General features: G+C 36.4%; 1 protein-coding gene across 5 annotated transcripts in view; it reads right to left on the bottom strand.

Annotated features, from left to right (window-relative positions):
* IFT80 (intraflagellar transport 80) overlaps positions 1-24,654 on the bottom strand; it is a 117,405-nt gene that overhangs the window by 1,721 nt on the left and 91,030 nt on the right. For 3 of the 5 annotated variants that reach the window (XM_067544430.1, XM_067544366.1, XM_067544486.1), the window contains exons 10-20: positions 24,165-24,283; positions 22,400-22,474; positions 20,554-20,717; positions 14,762-14,826; positions 13,676-13,811; positions 12,762-12,909; positions 10,219-10,390; positions 9,796-9,813; positions 7,202-7,291; positions 6,922-7,094; positions 4,012-4,135 (exon numbers count right to left, since the gene is read on the bottom strand). In XM_067544430.1, the coding sequence (XP_067400531.1) occupies positions 4,012-4,135; positions 6,922-7,094; positions 7,202-7,291; positions 9,796-9,813; positions 10,219-10,390; positions 12,762-12,909; positions 13,676-13,811; positions 14,762-14,826; positions 20,554-20,717; positions 22,400-22,474; positions 24,165-24,283 (1,284 nt within the window). The remainder of the gene's footprint in view (positions 1-4,011; positions 4,136-6,921; positions 7,095-7,201; positions 7,292-9,795; positions 9,814-10,218; positions 10,391-12,761; positions 12,910-13,675; positions 13,812-14,761; positions 14,827-20,553; positions 20,718-22,399; positions 22,475-24,164; positions 24,284-24,654) is intronic. The other 2 variants (XM_067544634.1, XM_067544558.1) reach the window with 2 other exon arrangements.

Genomic DNA, 24,654 nt, shown 5'->3' with positions numbered 1-24,654 from the left:
GCAGCTCAACTGATTTTGCCTGCATTGTCAGAACTATCATGCTATTCTGTTCTCTAGGTTTTTCAAGCACTTGTATGAACTTGAGGACTGTCCTTCTGGTATTATTTTGTCTCTTCAGGAACTGTTCATTTTTAATTACTCTTTTTTATATATTTATGCCCATCTATCAATCAGGACATCAATTCTCTATTTCAGACTGAGCTACAGCATCTTGATTTGCATTAACAAATCTCTGAACTAACCTACATTGTTGACTGTGTGCATTTCACAGGAGGCTTCGCACCAGACAGACTATATGGAAAAAGGGCAATTGGCAATACTGTAGGTGTCACAAGGCAGCTGATCTCAGAGAAATATTCTCTATACTTTGGTTGCCGTAATTCTATTAAAATGTGTATTAACTAATGCTACTAGAAGGAATCTTAACTCTCTCTTCAGGTCATATAGCCCTCTCCACTCTCAACACAGGTATCAAAAAGTACAACGGTGACTTGGAAGCCAATAGATCTGGCACCGCAGTGGAGCATGATGACACTGAAGAGGGCTCAGATCTGTTGTGTTTTAGTAAAGCCTTTTCAGAGATCCTCAGGCTAAGCAGCCAATTCAAGCCACTCTTCTTGCCCTTTTGCATCTCTTCCAGTCCCATGTGGAAGTGGGAATGACGCAGATGTCCAAAAGCTGGGTATTTTTAGAATGCATTTCAGAATGAGCTATTAAAATGTGTACAGCAATTTTACATAAATTGTATTCAGTTACACAGCCAAAAAGGTAAGCAGTCTACTTATTCTCCTTTCTCCATCCTCCCAAGGCCATTTTACTTCAACTCCATTTGACAATGGTTTATCTAATCTATCTATCTATCTATCTTAGGGTTTCATTCTTATGACCATCTCTATAATGTCAAAGTCCCTTTCACATGAAATTGATAGCAACAGCAAAGCTCCTAGTAGACTTCATGATGGCCCCAGTGGATTTCATTCTCAATACTCCTAAACTGCACTATGGTAATCTCTAGCTGAAATTAGTGCAATATGCTTCTTGCTGGTACTCCAGTATCTTCCTTACGTTGAAGTTGCAGATTCACCTGGTTGCTTTGAGCTACCACTGTCATGGTCAGCTGCCAAGGAGACTTGAAAATAGAGAAGTAGATCTGATGCATCTGAAATGACAGCCATCTGCTTTGTTAGACAGCCAGATTCTTTTGGTTTTGATTTAGGATCTGCCATTCTAGGATCTGTAGAAGACTGACCTGGAACATCCCTCAAGTGCACTTTGGCTCTCCTAAAAGAGGCCTTTTTGAGCAGAGAGTCTTTTTCCAGCACCAAAGTTCCCGAATCCGAGGGGGTTGCTTTCCTGGACTGGCTCTGAGGCCGTCACTGACAAGGTCTTTCTCTGCTTGTTTCAGATCCGATGGGTTAGAATCCTTTTAAGTACCATAAGCTTCTTGGAGCTTGGAACTGAAGACAGTATCTTCTGCAGAGGTCTCTGCTGCCAGTTCTCCCCATAAGCATCACAGGCCAAATCTGGTCCATCTTCACTCATGGATCCAAGAGATGTTCTGGATCCAGAGGGCTTGGCTGCCAAAACCTCCTGCATGGCAGTGCCTATAGTCTGTTCTGCCTCTCTTTCTAAGTCTTTAGAGTGAAAGTACTGCAGAATGAGCATCTTGAAGGAGAATATTCCTTTCCAAGGCAAGCTGGCATCTTATGTGAGCATCTGATGTGAGAAAGATTGCAGGGCAAGAGGCCCACTCCTTAAAACTCAGTTTCTTGATGTTTGGATCTGCCACTGGATTCTCATAGGGGAACCAAAGTTGTACGAACAACTACCCAAAAATTTGATTTGTTTGTTAAAGAAATAAAACCTAACCACTGAAATGCTAAAAGCTAATTCTTTACACCAGGAAACTAAGATAAATCTATGCTAAAAGCACAGTAGGCACTACCCAAGCAAAGAATTTGGGCCAAGAACTCAGATGGAGTTCCTGATCTGTCAGCTGCAGCAGCTAGAACAGGAGTGGCCAACCAGTCAGAGACTAGGAGCCGAAAAAATAGCTATTGATAATGCTAAGAGCCACATTTTCCTTACCCTCCACCGACAATTTGCGCTGATCCCTCTTTTTCGGTGGCAGCTTGTCAATTTCACTTCTCCATTGACAAGCTACCCTCCTCTCTTACCCTCCCCCAACAAGTCAATTTCACTTTCCCCTCCACAGCTGCTTGTCAATTTCACTTTCCCCTCTTCCACTGCTTGTCAATTTCAGAGCCAAGAGCTGCAAAGAGCCACATTCAGAGGAGCAAAGAGCCACATGCGGCTCACGAGCTGTGGGTTGGCCACCCCTGAGCTAGAAGCAACTGAGCTGTGACTCCTTCTATAGCCTGGGTCTCAGATCATTCAGGAACAGTGAGGAGAGGGCCAGGAAGGGGCATGACAGTGCACCAGCAGCAGGCACTGCTAACAAAAGATTCCACTGTCTGAGTTCCACTGTCACTGCATCCCATTCACTGGAATTATGTAGAGGACACTTGAAGTATAACCTTTTAGCTTGTTGGGAAACAATTAAATACAAAAAAATCCTGAACTAACTTAAAATGAAAAGCACCTTGACAATACAATGAACAAAATTACGGACATGGCCTTTTAATAATTTACAAACATGATGCTGGATTTTGAGTAGAAAGTCCCCTGAAAATCCATGTTTGGAGAAGATAAAAAATGTTGACATTAAATGTCACCATAACTTCCCAGTTCAAATAAAATCTAGAGGTTATGATAATACATATATCCTGAATTATGATATTGAAATATAAGGATGAAGAATTGCTAAAATAGCCAAACCATTATTTTTCCCATTTAATAGTTTATAACTATGGATAGTGAATAATTTTGGCTGAGGTAATACTTGTGGTGTTTTGCCAATTTTTCCACTTACAAGACTTGCTTAGATAATGTTTACTGTTCACAGGACAAAGGTAATGTTTTGTTATTATGGTGGAATAAAAGAAAGTTAATTAGTATCATAAATACACAAATGTAATGCTAAAAGTCTCTTTACCGGGAAAAATAAAAGTGAGGTGACATGAAAGCATAATGACAAAAATAGTACAAACAGCAGAATTTGTATAAACTGAAGCTTGTGTATGCATATTGTACAGATTATGTTAGACAATGCTTAATGCTGATTGGAGAAAAGCTAATAAATCTGCAATGTGGAAATGTATAGGAATCCAAGTGAACAAGACCCAAATCGGAGAAATACTGGACCAGAAACTGAAGGACTGAGACTGAAGGCCCAGACCAGAGATCAGAGGCTGAGATGACTATCATGAAGTAGAGAAGGGCTTCCCGTACCCTGAAACTCAGTAACTTGGGCCCCTATCTGTCCTGTCTTATCTTATTATCAGGCATAAATATATGTTCAGACACTATAGATGACAATAATTCTGTTTGAAAGTTTATAAATAAAGGCAAAAAATTGATTAAGTCTAAATTGTGTGGATTTGTGACTGTTTCCCACTTTACACTCCCAGCAAGTTTTTGATTATAATAGTCCCTCTTCCTGGACTTAAAAATATATGAAATATTACACAATCAACTCAAGTTAATATTTTTACAACATAGCAGTTCATGATTGGATAACCTTACTGACTGTTACCATTAATATTCATAGTGTGTTATTGAAGACATTAAAAGGTACATTTTCAACCCAAGTCAATTTGTGGATAAAATTTGTGCCCGAAAATAAAAGCCCCCATGTGTTTTCAGAATGCAAAATTTATGCAGACTTACTTTGTGCCCCCAAATACATAGCATTCACAAATGTTGTTAGTTATATATCAAGCTATTAATTTGTACTTACTGTCAGATAAACAGGTGTGTAACAATCAAGATTTACATCCACAACTGCATTGAAGCAAAAATGTGGGAGCAATATTTTTTGCACAAATTGTGCCCACAAAATGTAAACTGAGCTTCTGAAAATGTAGATCTAAGTTTCCACAGAATACTTACACCTCCTGCATACTGCAAAAATCGCTTATTGGTTTCTTTTTTACCAAAGTCCTCCAGGAACTTTTGTCGATAACCCAGAACCGTGTCAACATGTGTCTTGTGCTTCACTGCTAGTTCCAGTGCCCTGGAACAAAACAAAAATGGGCTTGTCATGGCTGAAAAAAATACTAACACAATTACAATCACTTTGGTTTTACAAAAAGATACCTATACAGTGATCATGCTAGAGGCTGATCTTCCTGATGAAAGGTGTCAAGCAATTTTGCATTAGTGTTAACCATAAGAGGATGAGAGTAACCAATTTTTCCTCACAGACAGCACTTTGTGATGTACATATGAGAAATAATTAACATTTTTCTGTTGGCAACCTAATCACATTATAGAAATGTGACAACAAGAATTTTTTGTAAGAAATTGAAAAAACACACTCTTTTACCTTTGACTATATAACTTTCAGTAGGAAAGGGTAAAAAAATTAACTTTTAGTGAAATTATTATAGCTCTGAATTAAAAAAGAACCTTGTAGCTCTTGGAGAGAACACGTAAACACTTTTAGAACACCCTAAAATGGGAAGTGTCATCATGATTATGATACGTCTATGTTTATGTTTGTTTTCCTTGGAGTGATACAAAATTAAATTTAAATATCTTAGAAATGTTTTATGCATTGTTTTTCAGGTGAGACATTCTTGACAACACCACCAAAACACAGATCGATATTTGCTTGTCAGAAAAAACAAGATAATTTGGATGGGACAGAATGACTTATGAATACATAGCATAGATTATACTTCAAGCACCAATAGTTTATAAATTAATCTACATGTAATTCTTAGCATTAATGAAGCCCAGTGGGTAACATACTTTAATTGTTTTTCCCATAAAGTGGTTCCCCATAAAGTACATTTCCAAAAGAAAACATAATTCAGTTTGAAAGGTGGTTTGCTAGTTTCTCATTCTACCTTCATTTAAGTACTCAAAATGCACAACATTAAACTGAAATTAAAGTCAACATCAAATAAGGCTTTGCATTGGGAATCAAACAGTTCATAATATTTGAACTCCCATCCCTGTTAAAAATAACAGTGTTAAATGATGACACAGAAAGGAAATTATAGGAATTTTGCTAATGCTGCATTTACATATTATTTTCATAGACAGATGTACCCAAACTATATTAATTACTTTAAGCAACCACAACCAAGAGTACATGTTTGAAGCACTATTTAGACCATGAGTCTTTTACAAGTTAAAATGCTACCCAAATCTAAAGCTGTAAGGAAGGCAAATTTTTCCCATTACATTTAGGAGATACTACTTCCACTTTATTTGAGGGTAGCCAAACTCTATTTATCTTTAACTTTCAAATGATTATTTGGATGCTGAACAAATGTGGCATGAGAGTTTGAACTTAGAACTAAATAAGCATTTTTTCTAAATTTGTTAAGAAGTTGGCATACAGAGAGATCCAGTCTCCTCTCTATAGGGACATTAAGTATCACATTTTTAAAAGGCCCTCTGATTTTGTACTCACAGCCAGTCCAGGTAAGGACAGATTGGGGGTTCTGCCCAATTAATAGTAAGGGGTCTAAACATATAGTTGTCATGATCAGGGAAGATGGTTTCCATGCTGGTGGGGGAGTTCTTTCTAAACTATTCCCCAATTCCAGTTGTGGGAAGAGAACATTTTTAGAGCCCCATTCTTTTGCTTATTCTGAAACACTCAGACAGCTGGGGAAGAACTTTCAGAATTGAGAAAGTTGAGGATGTAGGAGGCCGCAGACAATCAGTAAGGGAGTATAGTTGTAGTCATGTTCGTCCCAGGATATTAGAGAGACAAGATGGGTGAGGTAGTATCTTTTATTGGATCACCTTCTGTTGTTGGTAGAGACAAGCTATGGAATCACATAGAGCTCTTCTTCTGGTCTGGGAAAGGTACTCCTAGTGTCACTGCAAAATGCAAGGTAGTTCTACCTTAATTGGTCCCTTTCAATGTGTGCTAACTACTTATGCTAAACAATCTGTTCCACCTTGCATTTTGCTATGATGCTAGAAGTACCTTTTCCCAGACCTGAAGAAGAGCTCTGTGTGGCTTGAAAGCGTGTCTCTCTCACCAACAGAAGTTGGTCCAATAAAAGATATCACCTCACTCACATTGTCTCTCTAATCAGCAAGGGAGGCAGGCAAGTAGATTTAAAAGAAGCTATCTGCCATTTCCCTTACTCCCTGCTAGCAGCAGGAACTTTCTGCAATAAGATGAGGACTTGGCAGCTTTCCCCACCCTTGCAGACTCTCTGCTCTCCCCATCCATCAATTAGAGAGGGAAGCGAAGCATCCTTTGGAGCCAGACTCTTTTCTCCTTGTAGCAGCAGCAGCTCCTGCAGGATCTCTTGGACATGTAGATCCCAAACAATTCTGGAGTGAGATTTACTTCCCTGGGCATACTCATGATGAAAAGTTAAATTCTTTATTTAAAAACAAAAATTCATAAAACTCAGATTTTCTTCCAGTGATGTAATGACAACAGCATTGTCGTGCAACTACTTTAAGCAAGAAGATATTTCAAAAGTTTTAATTTGTTGAGTGCACATTAACTGTGTGTGTCCAGAGTCATGAAAAAGTTAAAATACCTTTCAGAAGTATCTCTGGGTGTGCTGGAGACCATTATCATAGGGCAGTACATGGAAACACTGACATATCACCTTCAATATAGCAGATACATATGTTCTAACATTTCAGTGATTTTATTTCTTTTATATATTGTCATGATATGATTTAACTCAGTGTTTCTCAGGGTCCAGGCAACTACGGTTAATAGATCAGTAAGTGGCTAATTCTCTAAACATTTACAACTTAATCTCAGTAAGATTATTAATGGTAACAGCTACAGTATGTTGAAAGAAATACTACCTATCCCAATTAAAAAGGTGAATATTGATTTGAATAGCTTGGTAAGTCAGGCCTGCTTGAAGAAGCAGCATTTCAGCATCTTGTATATTTCCACTGAACAGCAGCATATGAGCCATTCTTGATTCTTTTGATGGAAGTTCTTTGATAGAGTTGATGTACTGAACTTTGTCAATCTGTTAAAAAAAAAAAAAAAAAGTATGAGGTTTAACTAGAGAAATAAACTAATAAAATGAGTGTTGCAGTCATTTGGTTAAAAAATAGTTAAATCTCATCTACTTACATCACCGATCGATGCGTAGGCTATTTCTGCTGTTGTCATATCCTTATTAGCAACTGCCATAGCAGCTAAGCATGCCCACATTGTTTGATCCTAAAAATAAGACAAAAGAAACATTCTAAAACATCTTTAAATTTTATATTATACAATTATATTTTACTTATAATTATAAAATTTATAATTTTATATTATATTTATATTATAAAATTATATTATAATTTTATTTTATATGGAAAATGCAGTTTTTCTCAGCCAAGGTGCAAGAATGAGGTTCAGCCACTGAAAATGATATACTGATCCATAACTATATAATTTATCTCAGTTATGCAGCCCCGCCTCCCTCTCACTCTCTATCATAATCTCTGTATGGTTACTTCTCAATAACTATGCAATATGAAAATTCCTGTACTCTGACCTGCTAACAATGACTTTGAGCTGGACTTCAAGGATATGTGTAATCACTGTACTGTTATTTCTCAATATAACAGTATCTGAATATATAATCACATATGTGAATGAAGGAGAAAGAAAAAAACCAGATAGCAAAACAAATAGGCTAACAAATCAATGAGAAGAAAATAGTTTTAAAAAGTTCTCTTTTCTCTTTGCACCTATGGTATTGGAGTAGATTTCCAGAAAAGGCTGCTCATTTTTAAAAAGCTATTTGTAATTATGAGAATTTTATAACACTTTTGTTTTTCTTTATTTCAATTTTATGACTGTAGTTTTATTGAAGAGTCAGTAGAAATATAGTCATAAAAAATGTTGAGGAAAATCCTAAACATTCTCACTGGTTTTTATCCTTCTTATCCTTTCCTTTCACTTCACTCTTAGAGCCTGATCACACTAGTAGTATAAAAAGGTATATTATTAAAACATGTTAGCTAACATGTTAATTAACACATTTTGACATCCTAGTCTAGAGAGGACAGATATAATTTTAAATACATTAGCTGGTCCAGGTAAAGCCTAGGAAGAAATTGAGTTTAACATGTTAATTAAAACATATTCTCTAATACCTTTTAAAAATACCTTTTACACTAGTGTAGACGGGCCCTTAGAAGCAGTCAGAGTGCAAACTACTTAAAACACAGAGTGCACATACATTAGATATTGCCCAAACTTAATGCTCAGCCCTTTTGTGCAAATACTTCTACACGTAACTTTACAAACCTGAGTAGTCCCACTGAGTTCAGTAAAGTGTGTAATGTTATCCTAAGTGTTTGCATGATCAGGGCCTTACATCCTTCTTACACTTTTCCTTTATTAACTTAAAAACAACAAACATAAACCTTGGCCTGAGTTTCTGTCTGAGATGGTTTGTTTCTAGGATGTTTCCCGATAGGACTCTTCCGTGTCTACCCTAGTTCTTTCTTCCCTCAGAAGGGCTCTGAAACTTTTGTACTATTGGGCTGATACTAATTTTATCCATCTGATCTGGTTACCAGGGTGAGTCAGAGTCCACAAAATAGCTCTGCATCACTATGCACAGTTATACAACCAGACATCCCATCACACCACCTTAAAAATCAACAGAGTACTTGTCCTCAGAATAACTGAGAGGTATTTTTGATCACATTGTTTGTCAAGACAATTCCAAATCCCCCCTCAATTCAAGTTTGGAAACACAATGTAAATAAATAAACTATATTTAAGCTATTATTGGTAGAAAAAGTTTGCTCATCTCTGGTAAGCAGTTTTGTGGTAGTATTGTTGGTCCCAGAATATTAGAGAGATAAGGTGCATGAGGTAATTTTGGACCCAGTTCTGTTGGTGAAAGAGAAAAGCTTCTGAGTTTACAGAGAACTCTTCTCAAGCTGTGTAAGCTCCAAAGCTCGTCTCTTTCACCAATAAACGATATCACTTCATCCACCTTGTCTTGCTCACCTGTAGGCAGATTAGGGCAGCTGAGGAAAGACTGATGAAAGGGAGAAGGAAGGTGAGAAGGGGTGATAGCCAGAGGAAGCAGGAATGAAAGAACTTTGCAACTTTTAATCAATTTATTTTTTAAGTATCCCTAAAGTAATTGAATGCAATCCAGCCCTGAAGATAGTAAAATTCATGAAAAATTATGAATGCCAAAAAAAACTCTGACAATTAAGCTATAACTGTAATTATGTGGAAATGATATTATAAATATTACCACTAAATATAGATGTCATATGTATGTGTGTGCTTTCCAGTTATTTTTTTAAAAAAAGTTACGAGCAAGGTGCAAATAGTAGTCCCAGTCTCTTAAGAAGCATATCACTGAAATTACTCAATGTAATTTCAATTAGTACTACATTTGAAATTATAAATGCCAATTCCCAACCGCCAAATACTGGAAAATAAATTTTTTATCCACCTTCAGGTAAGGGAAACAACTCAGTGTAAACATTACACTATATCCCAAATTAGCTCAATATGTATATTGACCGCTCAATCCAAATAATCCAGAAAATAGAGAAAACAGTTTTGAGATACAATTCTGCTTATAAATCATGATAGTCATATATAAGAAGATAAAATTATAAGAAGATAAAATTCCTTTATAAGTTTTAATGGGGGGAGGAAAAATGCCTTTATAAAAAATCTACTACTACTACCACACTTACCTCATTTGCTGATGTTGTCTAAATTATCAGAAAGGAAGTGAGGAAAAAGAAAATGAAAGGGAAGAAATTTTTTTAAAAAAGGATTGTAGATAACTATATGGGGAACAGAACATTTTAACAAAATTGGCTACGTAAAGGTCTACGCCAGACATTTATGTTCATTACTAACTCTACTTTTGTGAATAGTCCCATTCAAGTCATTTTGACTATTTGCACGAGTACAGTTAATCACATGTGTAAGTGTTTTCAGGATCAGCCCTAAAATAATAAGAAAAAACTATAAAGGTAAAGAAACAGCTTGAAGAAAGAGAATACTTTAGAACATTTACATATATAATTATCATTACCAAATAATACTTGAAAATATAAATAAAAACGCAACAAATGTTATTTATGAGTACACTGTAGAGTATTAAAAATTACCTTAACAAAGCGACACAATCTGACTGCATCTTCCCATTTTGAACTGCTAACATACTCATGAAGAATAGCTGGATAAGGTGATATATTGAGATGAATAAGTGAGCCATCTGCTCTTCTTATTGTTACTTGATTTCCCACAAAACGAACTATCTGGGGATTTTTGCTAAATTCACTGTTGAAAGACAGTCAGATAAAGCACGTTACATTTTTTTCTCATTGAAAATAATGGTTAGAGTTTAAAACAATTAGCTTTCAAATTTTCAAATTAGATAAGTTATTGGTACATTTTTCTTAATTTTACTTTCAAACAACAGAAACATCCAAATTCAACTAAACAGATATGTACAATGGAATTTGAATTTAAATTTAAAAGAACTTTTGGTCAGACTTTTAAAAGGCAAAATTTAGTGGCTAGATGCAAAATGGCACGTGTACACGGTCATGTGCAACTACCGTGGAAATACAATTTGGGTATTTGCAAAAATACCTGATTTGCACATTTAACTGTTGAAATTGCATGTACAAATATAGCAAAAAAAAGTACTTTGGGGAGCGTAAGAGTGATTGTATATCAAGGATTATTGTAAGACGAGGAAAACAGTGAACTGTGCTTCTCAGTGGATTCTGGTTTTTTAATATTTTGCAGAGCTACCCCCAAAGACTGCAGAAAGTGATTTGAAAACCCCCCAATGTTATACTTAGGTGATTATGAATGTTTCGTGGAAAAATAAAAATAGTTTGATATTTTTCACTGACAATACAGAAATGTTGAAACATATCAAACTATGTTTTTCAAAACAATAAAGGAAAAAGGTTCTTAGAGAAAAATCTGATTAAGATTTGAGCTTTTGTACTTATGTGATCGTACCCTAGAAAAAAAGTATTTTTGTCTTTTACATTAGTTCTGGGCAAAATATATTGCAATGAGTCCGCGGGCTCATTAATGTGTTACCCAATTAAAAATTCATCCTGTAAAGGGCTCAATAATCCTTCCAGCACAAGAAAGAAATATAACCAGAGCTCAGAGGGAACTAGAATCAAGAGATCTGGAGGCTGAGTGAAAGCAAGAGCAACATGCCAGAGACAACAATCTGGTAGCTGACTGAGGAGAGAAGCTGGGAAGCAAGCAACCTGGTAGCTTGTACAGGAAGGCTGAGAGCTGGGCAGAGCTATAGCCTCCTGAAAGGGGCTAGCAATAACTACAGGAGGTCACAAGGCCTCAGTCTGAAGTCAGGACAACAGTGTGCAGTGGTCCCAGCAAGACTTTTTATCTCATTACACTGTGCTGGGGGCTAAATTAGGAACTGTTGGTTTATCCTTCATATAATTGTCAAAGCAACTGTGCTTAGCGTATGTGCACCTCTTAGATCCTCGCAGCCCTAATAAAGGAACCACCATTACCTAACATATATGAGTGTTTGATGGGAACCAACTTAGGGCTAGGGTTTCTATAGGCTAGTGGTTGCTACAGTGCTTGCTTCTGAGCTCATAGTACCAAAACATCTAGAGTGGACTGGTGTATCACACTATTCGTTGTGACATCCTGCAGTGGGGATAGTTACAATATTTTCAGTTGTTATCCAGAATGAACTTGGATCAAAATATTGAAGTAATTTAAAAAAACCAAATCTTTTAACCTAACTGAATTATTTATTAAAAAAGGAGGAACATTATATAATGGTAAGAGCATAGCACCTGGAATCAAGAGACTTGGGTACTATATCTGGCTTTGCCATTATGACTTTGGACAAATCACTTAATGTCACTGTCTCAATTCTCCCATTTGTAAAATGAAGATATGTGCTACTTTTCTCTTGAGATGGGAGAATTATTAGGGTGATGCATTTTTAAATCTTGAACAGAAGCTTCTATAGAAGCGCAAAGGATTATTTATTAGAAACCACCAGTACAAAGCAATTTTTGATGAATAAGTCACAAAGCTGGAAAATTTAAAATACTTCTTACAGGAGGTCTGGGAAAATCTAAGGCAGGCTACATGCTCCAGAACCCTTCATATGCCCTGTTTTATTAAGTGATGTATTGCATTTAGGGCCTTGTTTACCATGCTGATGCTGAAGTCTAGCACTGTTGTGGAAAACCATGAATGTTAAAAGAACTATACGTATAGATACATTTTTTAAAAAGATCTTTCCCACATGTATTTGGTTACTGATTTGTGATCTAAGGGCCTGATTCTGCAAACACTGACTATTGTGAATAGTCCAAATGAAGGCAATGTGAATCCCACAATAATATGCACTATGACCCCAATGCACTTATGCACTTTAAAGCACATGTTTAAGTCCATGCCTTTTCAGGTGCTTAAGTGTTCTGCCTCAGTCAGTTATAATTTATTCTTTTTTTAAAAAGCTTTCTAGTACATAATGGCTAACACCTATGGTTACATTTCTGGTAGCAATTGTGTCATCTATTTCAAATGGGTAAATTAACACTCTTCTGTGTAAAGAATTATTTGAGTTCAAAATTCAATACAGTATTTAAAAATATTCAGTAATATTATTCTGAGTGAAAATATACATTACCTTGCATCTTTTTCATATAGTGTTTTTGGCAGAAGGTCTTTATCTACATAAACTGTATTAGGATAGTACCAGACTGAAAAACGAGTATCTTGGAGTCCACAAAGTATGTTGGATGTGTCATTCCAAGCCAAAGTGTGTGCCATTGTTCCTTAATTTAAAGATAAACAAATATTATGTATTTGCACATGCACAATATACACCAAAAATGTAAACATTCTTGGAATTTTGCTACCAATAAGTGTGATCCTTAAGGGTCGTCAACTACTTAAAAAAGCAAGGTTTTATATTTATTTCTGCATGAGTTGCAATTTATTCTTAAACACTTTAATCATAGTAAGTAATTTTCCCTATTCTGTCTTTTTCTAACATTTATTTCCCCGTTTCTAACATATGTGAAGCAAAATAACTCAGTTTTGTTTACTGCTTTATCTGTCAACTGTTATTATCAGAACCATGCACAAGTCTGAGCGCACTGTCTATTCTTTAACTGTTTCTGCACAAACTATAGAAGCAGTTCACATATTGTATTTTTGAGAGCAAAGTTCAAAATGAATAAGAGTGGCCAGAATACAGTTTGGGCAATTATTGGATGACTACATCACTTTCTCCAGAATTTCAATTTTAGTTTAAATGTCACCATTTACCTATTTGACTGCTGAGCATAATAAAAAAATTCCCAGGTAATGTGTTTATTCAGTGTGGCTGGATACCACAGAAGTTAGAGATGGAAATTATATTAGTTCATTTTATCCATCCCAAGGAGCCACAGCAGGATTGTACCCTACAACATATTTCCCTGTATTCTTTCAAGTCAAGTTTTACATTAATCAGATAAAGCTTCCAATACTCCTGTTGTAGATAAAATACCTGTGCTACTAGAATGTAGATTAATGTAATTTTGTCTTGGTTCTTACCAATTTTGATAACTTTCTGTTCTTTCCCAAATCTCTTCACGGAAGTAATATAAAGATCTCTGTTTTTATCAATAAAAGCAATTTTTCTTTCATTTGTAAGTCCCTTCTGATCTAGGGCAATTTCGGTGATCTCTGTCTAAAATACAAACATAAAACACTTGATTCTTTATGCCAGATAGATCCACATAGGAGGAATCATGTTAAAAGAAACTGATGATCCACTAAAAAATGTGACACATTTTTACTGTTCAACAACTGGATTTTTTAAAATTCCTGTTATGTATGTCATAGTTCTAGAGCTATTTTATGTAAGTATAAAGCATTACAGAAGTTAATTTCTTACGAGGTTTATATAATAATCCATAGCCAGCATAATCTGTTACATTGCAGGAGAACTAAGGCTTGGTGAGTCTCTTGAAAGTCTGAAGGAAAAATAAATATAAGGCAGCATAAAGAACGAGAATGAGCACTTTTGCCTCTTGCTCAAAAATCCTCCCACTACAGCGGTGCATGAAAATTACTCCATTGCCAACAAGCCCTTTCTTGTACCGCCAGGAAGAAAGAAGAAACAAGGTTATGTCTCCAAGATTAGGTCTTCTCTTTAACCAATCTTCAAGAGAAGACAAATATTGAGCATGGAGACCAACAGCACCATTTCTTCTTTCCTCTCTCCAGACAGCAGAAAAAATAGTGCAAATGACTTCAGTGTTGAGATAGGCAGGTGCTAAGTAAGTGGCTTTGTAGTGAGAATAGAGGGAATTAAAGTGGTCAGTTTCACTGCAACAGATGACAGAACACAGTTCTCCCTTAGCAGTATTCCTCCAAGATTCTCCTGAAGCTCACTTTGATCTCTTGGGGTGTGAGAAATATAACAATTATATAAAGTCAAGGTTTCCAATCTGTATTCTACAATTATGGATGTCAACACAGTATATACATCAGTCTAATTTGTGCTGTACTATAAAATAATTAGATTTGTCAGAATGTTTTCTATTAAGTATCATATTAAACCACAGTTACTCTGTTCTTCTAGATTATTAATATAAATATACACTTTGAAAGGTGAAATTATAGTATTTACATTACCTTGTGGGTAAGAGGCTTCCCATCACCTAATGGCTTCCCAGACAAAGCTTCAAACAGGTAGATAACTCAAAAAATAAAACATGTAGTGTTAAATAATGTAATATACCATATTTGTTAGATTTCAACATTTCTGTGCATTAGCTATCTCCTTGTGAAACTTTCCATTGATTTTCTAAGCTCTCTGTTGTACTATCTAATATAATACGGCTGCTTATTACAGGGCAATTGACTGATCTGAACATCTATTTTCTATATTGTCAAGTGAACTAAAATCTTAAAAGCTGGTACACTTATTCATTATGTGCTGCTGAATACAGGAAAAATCTCAGTTTGACCTATATTTCTTATCAGAATGCTTATTTTAGCCACTATGTTGAAATATAGCATACTCATTCAGGGAGATTTTCAATTTTGACATTTCTGTCATAGTTCACCCATCATTAATCTAATAATTATATTAACTAATTGACATTACTCTAACAATTATATTAATTACTAGATGATACAGGTGCATGGAGAAATTAATGTTTTGGATCTGACTTGTGCCTTAGAGCTACATGCAACTTTGTAAAACATTCATGCCTCTCCTCCCCAAAAAAATCCATCATTTCCACACACTCCTACCCCTGCCAGAAATCCATCCATTTATGTTTTCCAGGGTCTTTTTGCAAGAAAATGGACTAGACTTTTTTTTTTTTTTTTTTTTTTTTAAAGAAGCTGCTCATTGGTGCAACCACTCTGATGAAGGGACGTTACAGCTGCTTTGTGGTCTGGAAACCTCCTACCTGCCACAACCTTGCATTATCATAAATTGGCATAAATGCTACATGATATGGGTTTGGGTTTTATACTTTTGTATTCTATCTAAATTTCTAGATACTTTGCTTGTGTATAACCTGTACTTCTGGTTTGGCCAAATGGCTCCCAAAGAGGGAGAAAAGAAGAACAAGCTTACAAATATTCTGACAGATGTGGTCTGGGCTACTCAAAGCTAGTGAGGAAATAGTATCTGTCTGTTATGAACATTTTCTGTAAAATTGTACATGATTCAGCAAAAATTCAACACAGGAAGATTGTTAATAATGTCAGAGACATCTCAGAGGTTTGATTACATCACATTCCACTGCCCTTGTAACTTGTATGTTGATGTCTGAACCCTGTGATGTATGAATATTTTTATTCCAAAGGATGGCGCTGTTAATGTATGAATAATATGTTATTGTGGGTTTCTTTCAGGATACAGGATGTTGGTTTGAGGTTGTTGGTTACACTAGTAGAGGAAAAAGGTTATGAGAACAGGTGTTCTCCTGAGGTCATTGGTTGCACTTGCAGAGGAGAAAGAAAGGGTTGTGTACAGTTGTTATTCTCCACAGCTGGTTAAACATGCAAACAAAAATGAGTTATTACTTAGGAGGTGTTTTGCTGTCATTTCTGTGCATGGTTGTCTACATGACCTTAATTCTTGATCTTGTTATACAAACCAATACTGTTGCTATCATAATGGCTGTAGAAAATGAAATTAAGAGAGCTTTGTACAAACTACTATACCCAGACTGAGGACCAAAATGTTTACCTATTCATCATGAATACCATGCCCCAATCTGTAATGCTTTGTGTTTTAGGAAAATCCACATTAATTTCTGGAAAATCCCTACAATTCTTTACAAGCATTTAAAGCCTATTTTTTTAACTGAAAGGTTTTCTCTCACTTGAAAACATCCAGAAAAAGAGGATGGCTATGTCCTCCTTTTCCATAACAGTCTATATATTTAATGAAGATATTCCATTCTTGTGAAGAAACCACTTGGAGGAGCCAGAAAGGTCTGCATCTGGTTCTGAGAACAGGTTCTTCATCCTCCTCCAAGTCTGTTTGAGCAGGAGGAAGGGTTATCACTGCAATGGGCCAGGACCCTCTTTTTGAGCCACTGACAAAGGGCTCCTAGAAAACAGAAAAGGATCTGACTAAGCAAGCTGTACCATCTGAAGCTACACATTTCACCTTCTTATATGGGAGAGGAAAGGGGATCCCCTCTATAGTGGGCTTAAGAGGAAAGGCCTCTTTGAGAAAAGCAACAATCTCTGGGCCCAGGGTTTCTGGCTTTCCCTGTGCTGGCCTTCTGTAAGACTATTACACACCTCTAATGGGGTTTTCCCCTAAAGAGGGCATCCTTTTCCACTGCACTTACTGGAACCACCACTGGGCTAATCCTCTTTAGAACTGACTGTTCCTGATTGAGATCAGCCAGCAGCACAGGATCTACAGACTCCTCCTCTGATGCACTGAAAGTGACATAGATCAGCGTTTATGTTGCACTCTCAGTCAATACACAGCCCAGGCCATGGAAGCTAATGATCCAACCAGAGGACCAAATTCGGTGATGAATCCTGGTCATTTGCCACCTAAGGCATGTTGTACGTATGCTAAGAGAAGCTCCAGCTCAGAACTGTCTGGCAAGACTTGCAAAATGGGCCTGCAGCATTGGTTTGGAGACATCTGTACTCCTGGTTCTTCCTCTTTTCTCAGTGGAGATGGATAGGGTGAAAGGAGCAACAGAAGAGGAACTTGTGAGAGTGCCCTCAAAAGCACGTGTATGTGTGTGTGAAGAGATAACATATGATATTTATGGATACATTATTTATACAAAACCTGTATATTTAAAAATACTCATAACAGAAGTCATAATTTATCCCTCCTGTACCAAAGATATTAGTACAGCAATAAAATGAAGTTTCTTTATATGTACGGTATAATAAAATGAAGAAAATGTTATCTCAGAAGTAAAATGTATCTTTCCTCTATATATGTATAATTTATTGTCAGTCAGTGCTTCTCTCTGAATAATTTATAGTGAAATGTGAGATTTACTAATGAAAATCCATTTTAATTTTTACATAAAAAAAGTTACATCTTTAATATCCTGCTTCTAAAGGTTACTTTCTCCCAAAGCATACTTTCATAAAAGAAATAAAATAGGTAATAAAATTATATTGATACACAGTAAATAATGGTTTGCAATGGAATAAATTGTTTATTGCCACACAAAAGATAAAGATCTACAATTGGAGGTTAAACTAAGCAATGTGAAGGAGCACAACTCCCCCTCACCTAAAAGTAGAGGGAGAGTCCCCCCACTTTTCTCTGTCTTGGGGGAGTGCTGCTTTAAATGTTCATAGACACTTTAATCTTCATGTAATTGAAGTTGCAGCTTTTATTCTGAGTAATTCACTGTGCAATCATTATTATGGAGTTTAACTCACTGCTGAGCATTGTCAGGACCTTTTCTTGTCCTTTGCACTAGTACTTCACTCTGAGTTACTTCCCTTACAGCAAAAGAAGGTAAATTTGCTGCTTATCTGCAAGATAAGGAAGTCTAAAGCTGAACTCGCTGTTGAAAACCAAATTCATCATGTCTGGGAAAAGGGACTGCTTGTGCAGGTTAATCTAATGGCAGTTGAGATTGCTGGCAGGGAATTCCCTAACCATACTAATTAAAAAGCAAGAACACTTTCTTGACTGTCCATTTTAACAATTCAATGTCTTTCATGCATATGTGACCACCCTCTTGTTATAGAAAATACACTCTTGTGAAATTGTAGGTATAGTCTAGCACAACTTCACCCTGAAGTAATGACAAGACACTACTGTGTCTGCAACTAGATAAATCATCCTTAGAGTACCAGAACATTTATATGCCCTGTAAATGAAACACCTGCTAAGTCCAAAAGCCATAACTCTGTGATGACAAGCTATCAATGAAGCATTTGTCAGCAAGATCACAGAGCAGAGAAAATAATGAAGACATGCAGACATCAAAGCTGCCAATCTGAAGCGTACAGTCAATATAATGGGACTGATCGATTGGGATGAAAGAGATGGACCATGTTTGCAATGTGTATAAAATAGGCTATAGGAAGGAAGGCTGATATTCTTCTCTTACCCAAATCTACCCTAATAACTGTCAGACTCTGAAATAAAAGCAGTGCAGATTTCACTTTTTGAATAAGTGATAATTGCTACAACTTTCTGATACAAATGAATAAGCTTGAAAAGGACATTACTGAACAAAATCTTTAGCAACCAGTGAGTGACATATACAATGCTGTCCCTTTAAATATGCCATGGAATGGTCAGATTTTGCATTTTGAGAGCCATACACTCATGCCACATCAACTTGCAGTTCCTTTTAAAATGTTTAAATGTTATGTTGATGTGAAGACAGAAACAATTAGACATGTATGCCCAAATATGGTTAAATGTGGAGGCTGCAACTTTATTAAAACCCATGACCAAGGGGGAGCATTCTCCCCAGCTTCCTGGCAAGGCTCTTCTCATGTGGACTTCAGCTGGGCACCAACAGCTCTGGGTTATACAGACCTGAGGGCAGGTATGAGGCAAAGCCCCCCCTCCACTTTTAGACCTACTCAGGGACTCTGGTTGAAAGCCAGAGCCCCAACCCACTCCCCTCCTCCACACAAAAGGTAGGAGAAATGAGATGAAGGGAGCTACATGAGACAAGGAGGGGTATCCTGTTATCATGCAATATCGTGCTCAGAACCCATGGCTAAACAGCACATTAGGTTAGAGGGACCTCATATCAGACACTTTTAAACCCACCAACTGCACTGGAACCTGCCAAAGTCACAACAATGTAATTTAAAACTCCAAAACAAGACCTCAGAGGTGTTGGATAGAAGGTAAAAAACCCACACAATACTTTGTGAACTTTGTCACATGGGACAAATTCCTTCTGGACCCCAAACAAAGTTTAGTGATCATGCCAGCCCCCAACATCATAAAAGGCCGAGCTCACTAGATAAGTGTGGATAAGTATAGGACTGGGCCAGAATCAAACTGGTGACTCGCCAGTGCAGCAAATGGAGCTCAAAATGGTTAATCAAAATAGTAATAGCAAGCTAGAGCACCCCTCCCCCCCACGCATCTTAGTAGCATTTTTTGCCACAAAACACATTGATTACAGCACATAATTGCTGTCAATGACTGATGAATAACTATAGAAAAAGTACTCTGCCTCTGAATCAGTATTCTTTATTCCTTATCAAGTAGACTAATAAATTCAACAGAGGAGGAGACAACCATATAGTCCCTTCTGTGGTTAAAAGAAAGATGAATGAAGCAGGCAGATCTCCTCAAAATCTTTGTTAACACAAAAGAGATGTCTGAAATTTATGTTTGCTCATCTGAAGAGAATGAAAGAGTTTGTGACAGAGTGTTAGGAATTAAAACACATTCTGTAAAAGATTGCAAACAATTATAAATAAATATTTCACTGAAGGAGAACACCGCTGAGTCACAACTAACCCCATAAAAGCTGCACATAAAACTAACAATGCTGAAAAAAGTTAACAAAAACAAAGAATAACTGAATGCTACAATCCATCAAAATTATTATATACCGCTGGCTCTTGAGTTCAGTAGGCAATAGGGAAAACAATAACATAGGTTTTTCTATAGTGAACCATGCCTGAGAATGAGAAATGGTTTTCATTGCAAATGACTCCTGGAGAGTGGAAGGATGTGGAAGAAACATGCTTTTCCCCCATACAAAAATACTGTCCTCTAGGAACTAATGCAAAATCAGTTGTACTTCAAAAACCAAACAAATTTCAAAATTAATATGGAAAATCATTATTTCTGTTTCATGCTTAATTTTCAACACATGAATGTGCTACGTATGAATGAAAGATATCAAATGCACATGTAATTATCAGCTTTTTAACACTTCTGCAAGTAACTCGCTAGCCAAAGTGGAAAAGTCAAACTGTAAACATACCTTTTTCATCAGTTTTGTCTTTTATTGCTAGAGTATCATTACTCAGAGATACAGTTTGGGCATTTAATATATCTGTTCTCATTCCTGGAAATTTTGGAGATGAAATGAATCGTCCTTCATAGGAATATAAATAGATCCCTCCACCATCTATAAGAAGAAAATGCCTGCAGACAATGTAAATCATTTGACTAGTTGTAGTGGAGGGTGGTAGAAAGATTCAGCAATTTTAAGATAACTGTCTAAAATACTGCAAGTATTTTCTGGGTACACTACACAATTTATAAACCTTAAATTGGTACTCTATTTTCTGAAAGTTCTGCACTCATTTTTAATGTCAACATTGTCTTTCAAATATAAGGATTTTAATTAGCTATGGGAAATCTACTATAATTTATTTAAAATAGTATCTTCTATAGATTTACACTCTTATATATATATACATATCTTGATGATAAAGCACCTCTCTATAGGAAGTTTGAAAACACTATGATTTTGAGCCCCCTACACAAAAGTGCTCACAGAAGTTTGGGAGCTGCAAGGGGTGCTCACTGTGTGTATAATATTTAGAAATGGGTTTAGAGTAATGGGTAAAATTTGCCATTTTAAAAATCTTCCTGTATGTTTTGTCACCATGACTAAACTCTCATGGAAGGCAGATGAACTGTAGATACTGTACTTAGAAGACATTTTCTTTAATTAATCCCAACCTCAATTTATTAAGCTTCCTTTCCCTATAAAGAAGTGGCCTCTTTCAATGTTTATGTTCCTGAACTAGTATTTATGTAGCATTTAAATAATAATGAATAACAATTACTGACAGAAGTTGGTATTATCCATATTTTACAGATGCAGAAAATTCAAATAGAAAGGCTAAAGGCCAAAAGGCAAATCCTCAGCTGATGTAAATGGTGATAGCTCTACTGACGTCAATGGGAGCCATTGCCTGCTCATATAGATATTTGCAAGGGAAGAGTTATTTCCCAAAAATTTTGTATTGACTTCCAGAGCTATGACTATTCACACCAACCGAGGATCTGCCCTCAAATTTTCAAAAGTGCCTTCCAAATTTAGGTGCCTAACTTCGGATCTGGGGCCTGATCTTCAGAAATGCCTGCATTTACTATATTTGGAGTAGTAAGAGTACAATACCTCTGAAAATCAGATCCCAAGTGTTTAAACTTGGGCACTCAAAAATAATGTATGCTTTTCAAAATTTGGGCTTAAGTTATCTGTCCAAGGCCATACAGCAAATTAGAGGCAAGGCTAAAATTAGAACTCAGGTATTCCCGATTCCCAGTCTTATTCTTCAAAACAATGCTGGTTCTCTGCAGAGCTACATGCAAAAGGTCTCTTTGGTAAATGATTTTAAGGTAGGTAACCACATAAACATTTAAAATGGGGGAAATACAGCCATTTCATGCATATATAAATATTACATATAAATACTATACGTGCATTTTACTTTTATTCAGCACAGTTGACCATTTTATAAAAATAACTAGAGGACCAGCTTGTAGTAAAGATTATTTCTACATAATATGTTCCACTTCAACAAACAAATAGATCAAAACCAAATGTGTTAGTGTAACAGCTGAAGATTATTTACTTTCCATTGTAAATAAAAGAGAAGTATAATGATACAGTACACATGTAATGTATGAAGAGATTCAGTTCTGGGATTATATCATAGATACTATATAGCAACAGGATCTTTTAGTTACACAATGTGACTTCATCCACTACTTAGCAATACTATATATTTTACACCCCCACAACAGTTTTACAGATGTACATTTTAGCAAAAAAACCCAGACAAACTAGTCTTGTTCATTATAAAAATAAATACCTTTCTGCTTGTAGAATTAAACTAACTGTTCCTTCCTTGAGGTCAAAGATAAGTGGTGTGTTCCAGTTCTTTGTACTAAAAATAGTATTAAGATTAGAATTAATTAACTTTTCTAAAATGCACAAAGTAATGAAAATAAATTTTTATCTTCGAAAATCTCCTCTTATTGCTATAGGGGAAGATTTTCAAAGGTATGAATGATAGTTATACAATTCCCATTGAAAGTCATGGATATCTAATCACCATTTCTTACCTTTGAAAATCTCATCTTAGGAGTTTGGTAACTGGATCATGCAGCTATGACCACTGACCCTGCACATCTTCCCTCCTGCTTCCTAAACATCTAATGCACAGGGTGCACAGAGCCCTTAGAGTACTGTGCTTCATGGCTTGTAAGGCATACACCACCTCACTCTACTCCTGCCCTCCTACACACTGTTGAGCCACATCAGTTTAATTTGTTCAGAGTCTTCCACAGCTGTCACACTGGTCACAGGCTTTACTCCTACATGAATTTATGCTTGGACTGTGGTTCAACAATAATCATATTGCTGAGCAGGGAAACAACATTTAGGTATTAGCTTTAGATTTCAGCAACTATGACTGGTGAACTATGTTATGGACATGACATGATTGAGTTCTTTGTCATCCCTTATAAACAATCAAACCTAGTTTTAAAGACCCTGCTGGCCAATATGCAGAGCAAAAGTAATGGCATCCAAGAAACAGCTTGTATGTCGTCCTGGGCTCTGAGCAAAAATCAACATGACCAAAGCAGTAACCAGCGCAAATGGGTCAAACTGGCAGCTCCAGAGGTGAGCAATTGCCTGCCCATATTTAGATATTTGAAGAGTAAGAATAATTTCCCATAAAACGTATTTATCAACTTTTTTTTTTTTAAACTCCACTTGCCAGATCATCAACTTGTGTGAATTGCCATAGTTCAACTGAAATCAACAGAGCACTGACAATTTATACCAGCTGAGGATCTGGCACATGGGGTACATTTTCAAATAATAAGATAGGATTTATTTGTGCAACTTTCATTCATGTTAGTAGAACTCAGCAGTGGTAGAGCTAATGGGGAAAAAAGGGAGTGTAACCTGTGGCAGCCGTGAGGTATACGTGTGGCATCTTTTCAAGCATATTATGCAATTGACTGAAGGATGTGTATGACATGACTTTTACAGAGGGTTGTGAAGCAAGCCCAGTACTCACTCACCTGGCAGCAGCAGCAGCTCCTGTCTCACCAGGCCTGGACTTACCTCCCTGCTCTGGGCATTGCAACATAGTGCATGGAGCCACGTGGTGATGTGACCTTGTGCACTACATCACAAAGTCACTCACTCAAATTTGGCCCAGACACCCTTCCACCATGTTGGAGTAATGGCCAGACCAAACCTGAAAGGTATTGCGACCCTGTGTTCCAGGTCACAATGCCAAGAGTGGGGAGCTGAGCCCAACCCCGCAGAACAGGAACTTCCACTGCCAGGTGAATGCAGGGTGGGTTTGGTCTTCAACCAATGATCCACTGCCCTCCTGGTTATAAAACCTGGCTCCACCACTGGAATGCATTATGGTAATTCCTTATGCAACTATGAAAATATACATTAGTGTATATATAGGTGGGTTCCATGACATTTCTATAAAAAGATTTGATGTTTTCAAAATCAAACCATGTATAACCTACTGTACTTTAAATCAAGCTCCTTCTGAATTCTCACAATGATTGAATGGATCAAATACATTTATTCAAATTACTTACGAGAACACATAACACTGAAGAGAAGTTGAAACAACTAAATGCCCATAGTTCAAAGAGGCCTTAATGACTCTGTCACGGAATTCAAGTAAATCCACTGCATCATTAATAACATTACGGACCTAATTAAAAAGGGTTTATGGTTAAAAAAAAATGAAAATTATGGATCAGAAAACAAAGGGTAAAATTATACTCATTCTTAATTTTCATAAACAGAGGGCTGGTATTATGCATTTACAGTACAATGTAACTATATATGTATGAACAGGAAGTTTTAAAGAAAAACAATAACGAATAAATCAATAAAAGCTCCTATTAACTTACATTTGAAATTAAAAGAATCGCATTAAGTATGAGGTTTTTACCTGCTAATTTGTTTTCATGTTCAAAAACCTGACTTGTAAAAAATGGATCTGTCTTCCCAATGCCATCACTTAAATCAATGGTACATCCTCACCTAGAATCCTGTGATTAGTTTTGGTCACCCTATCTC

Source organism: Emydura macquarii, unplaced genomic scaffold, assembly GCF_026122565.2.
Source record: "Emydura macquarii macquarii isolate MOO-44397 ecotype Brisbane River unplaced genomic scaffold, CSIRO-AGI_Emac_v2 contig_18, whole genome shotgun sequence".
Lineage (NCBI taxonomy): Eukaryota > Metazoa > Chordata > Testudines > Chelidae > Emydura > Emydura macquarii.
Note: the sequence above shows the minus strand (reverse complement) of the source record. Positions and strands in the feature narration are given on the sequence as shown.